The sequence below is a fragment of the Crocuta crocuta genome, unplaced genomic scaffold (assembly GCF_008692635.1).
Source record: "Crocuta crocuta isolate KB4526 unplaced genomic scaffold, BGI_CrCroc_1.0 scaffold352, whole genome shotgun sequence".
Classification (NCBI taxonomy): Eukaryota; Metazoa; Chordata; class Mammalia; order Carnivora; family Hyaenidae; genus Crocuta; species Crocuta crocuta.
Window position 1 is genome coordinate 4,644,397 of NW_027532169.1, and position 3,052 is coordinate 4,647,448.

Below are 3,052 nucleotides of genomic sequence, written 5' to 3' on the forward strand. Positions count from 1 at the left end.
TCTCGGAAGAAGAGAGGGTGAGCGGCAAACGGTATTGGGGAGGCGAAAAAGTGTGGACAGAAGAGGGGCGTGGGACTTTTGGAGGGGGGTGGGGTGGCGAGGGAGGTGGTCCCGCGACGGCCCTGGGGGGTCGGGCTCCCGGTTGGACTGGGTCCCAGGAGCTTGCCGTGTACGCCCGCCCGCTGACTCCCAAGCCTGGAGCCTGGGCTGCGCACGCCGCCCGCGAGTGTGCCCAGGAGCCGACGGCAGCGTCTTTCCTGAGTGTCTGTTGAGCTCTGGCCGGGATGGTGGAGAGGCGGCATGAGGGGGACACACACATCTCCACCTCTCCCCAGATGGCCTGGCGGGGCTCTGACACCCCGCGTTCCTGCGATTGCTTTGTTTCGGTGCCGCCGGCCTCGGCCCTCCCAGCGGTGATCTTTGCCAAGAATTCTGACCGGCCGCGGGACGAGGTGCAGGAGGTGGTGTTTGTACCAGCAGGCACTCATGCCCCTGGGAGCCGGCTTCAGGTGGGTTAGGCCTTATGGAAGCCTCGGGAGGTGTGGCGAGACCTAGGCATTCTTCTAAGACCTTCCTCCTCTGTTCCTCCCACCTGGCAAGTCCCCGGATGTGGTGGGAAGAGCATGACCTTCCAGCCTACCAACCTGGACTTGGCCTATTATTTAGCTTCTGTCGACCTCAGTTTCCTCATCTGTAAAATGGGAATGACAGATCCCTTTCTGAATGGACTCCCTTTCTCCTCCCTTACCTGCAGTGCACCTACATTGAGGTGGAACAGGTATCAAAGACTCATGCTGTAATCCTGAGCCGCCCTTCTTGGCTGTGGGGGGCTGAGATGGGCGCCAATGAGCATGGTGTCTGCATTGGCAATGAGGCAGTGTGGACCAAGGAGCCAGTTGGAGAGGGGGAAGCCCTATTGGGCATGGATCTACTCAGGTGCGGACCCTGTCTTGCCTCATGTCTACACACTGGAAGTCTAAGAGCTGAGTACTGACCCAGGCCACCCTCCCCTCCCCTAAGTTAGGTTCACCATGGCCTCCTTTTTGTTCCCCCTTGCCATCACGAAAGAGACTGCCCCTGCTCCCCCTCTCTGGTGGCCCCATCTCCACAGTCTGGTAAGAAGCTTCTGAATGTGGCCACTTCTGGGCCTCTCCTGGCCCAGAAATAGGGCAGTGCTTTCAAATTTCTTTTTTCAATAGAAATACTCTCCCNCAATTGACAAAACCAGTAAAAGCAGAGCAGCTTTGGTTGAAGAGAGGCTGGGGAACTCGGGCCACTTCCTTCATGGGGCCCTCGGAGAACTTGAAAGACACCCACCTGCCTAACTATGCTTAATACCACCAACATTGGCAGACTTGTGGGTGTGTGACCTAGGCCTCTCTGGGCGCCTCCTGTCCCCTGGAGCTTCTGTCTGCAGCCAGTGACACTTCGTCCCCCTCCCGTCCCCTGCATTTCTTCATGCCAGGCTGGGTCTAGAACGGAGCAGCTCTGCCCTGGGAGCCTTGCATGTGATCACAGACTTGCTGGAGCGCTACGGGCAAGGGGGAAGCTGCCGGGAGGACCCAGCCCCATTCTGCTACCACAACACTTTCCTGCTGGCTGACCGGACTGAGGCGTGGGTGCTGGAGACGGCAGGGAGGCTGTGGGCTGCACAGAGGATCCAGGGTGAGGGCCCAGTGCCGGGGCTCGCCTCTTAGAGCCGTCCCTGTTTGCCAGCCTCGGGAGGGGTTGGGAAAGCCATGGGTGAAGGGCAGGGCGGATCCAGGTGCAAACTTCTCACATGGCAGGCACACCCAAGGAGGTGGGAAACGAACCCACTGGGGAACTTCTCTCCCCTACTTCACCTGCTTAAATCATCTTGTGCTCTAGCCGGCCGCCTCCTCTGGGGAGCCTTCCTGGACTCCCTGGTGGTCAAGCTTCCCCCTTATATGCAAGCAGGTGCCTCTTGGTCACACTTACCACGGTTGCAAGCTCACATTTATTTCTGTGGTCGTTTTGTCTGTTTCGCCCCTCCACGAGGTCAGGTGTGTTCTCTTCACCATCATCTTCTTGGCACCTGGCAGAGTAGGTGCTTAATGATAAATGAGCCACCCGCCTCCCCCTGCTTCTCCGCAGAAGGGGCCCGCAACATCTCCAATCAGCTGAGCATTGGCACGGACATCTCCGCCGAACACGCAGAGCTTCGGACCCATGCCCGGGCCCGGGGCTGGTGGGATGGGCAGAGCATGTTTGACTTCGCTCAGGTCTTCTCCCTGGCCCAGCAGCCGGTGCGCATGGAGGCTGCCAAAGCCCGCTCGCAGGCTGGGCAACAGCTCCTGCAGCAGCAACAAGGTCAGTGACGACGGTGGGGTGGGTCAGAGCGGGAGGCTCACAGCGGTGCCGGCCTCTGTCCTCTCCCACAGCTTTGATCCAAGGCCAGAGGTTGCCCCTTCTTCCTGGGGGGGGGGGCTCAGCCTGTCCTCCTCCGCAGGGGGCATCACGGCAGAGGTGATGATGGGCATCCTCAGGAACAAGGAGAGCGGCATCTGCATGGACTCTGGAGGCTTTCGCACCACGGCCAGCATGGTGTCCATCCTGCCCCGGGATCCCACGCAGCCCTGCGTCCACTTCCTCACCGCCACACCAGACCCATCCAGGTGAGAGGAATGAGGGCGGGGAAGGGGGCGAGGAGAGTGTGCCAGAGGGCAGGGGCGGGGGGTGGGGAGAAGATGGAGGATATGATAGCCTTTGCTCCCTCCATCTCTGTCCCATTAGGTCAGTGTTCAAACCTTTCATCTTTGGGGCGGGGATGGCCCAGGCCCCCCAGGTGCTGTCCCCCACTTTTGGAGCACAGGACCCCGTTCGGGCCCAGCCCCGATTCCAGACTCAGGTGGATCGCCGTCACCCGCTTTACCTCCGGCACCAGGTGGCCCTCGGGCTGATGGAGAGCGAGCAGGTAACCGTCAGGGAATAGGGGCTACTCTGGGGCCATGACTCACTTCTCCCGCCCCCCGGTTAGGACTTTGGAAATACGAGGGGAGCTGGGAGTGGAGGAGAGACTGGGGGGGGGGGG

At 60.6% G+C, this 3,052-nt stretch overlaps 1 protein-coding gene across 2 annotated transcripts in view; it reads left to right on the forward strand.

The window, feature by feature from the left end:
- The first annotated feature begins 168 nt into the window (after positions 1–168).
- SCRN2 (secernin 2) overlaps positions 169–3,052 on the forward strand; it is a 3,368-nt gene continuing 484 nt past the window's right edge. The window contains exons 1-6 of one of the 2 annotated variants that reach the window (XM_077776840.1): positions 169–509; positions 755–936; positions 1,466–1,665; positions 2,116–2,331; positions 2,508–2,636; positions 2,755–2,935. In XM_077776840.1, the coding sequence (XP_077632966.1) occupies positions 285–509; positions 755–936; positions 1,466–1,665; positions 2,116–2,331; positions 2,508–2,636; positions 2,755–2,921 (1,119 nt within the window). In that variant the 5' untranslated portion in view covers positions 169–284 and the 3' untranslated portion in view covers positions 2,922–2,935. Of the gene's footprint in view, positions 510–754; positions 937–1,465; positions 1,666–2,115; positions 2,332–2,470; positions 2,637–2,754; positions 2,936–3,052 lie in introns of both variants that reach the window. The other variant, XM_077776839.1, reaches the window with a different exon arrangement.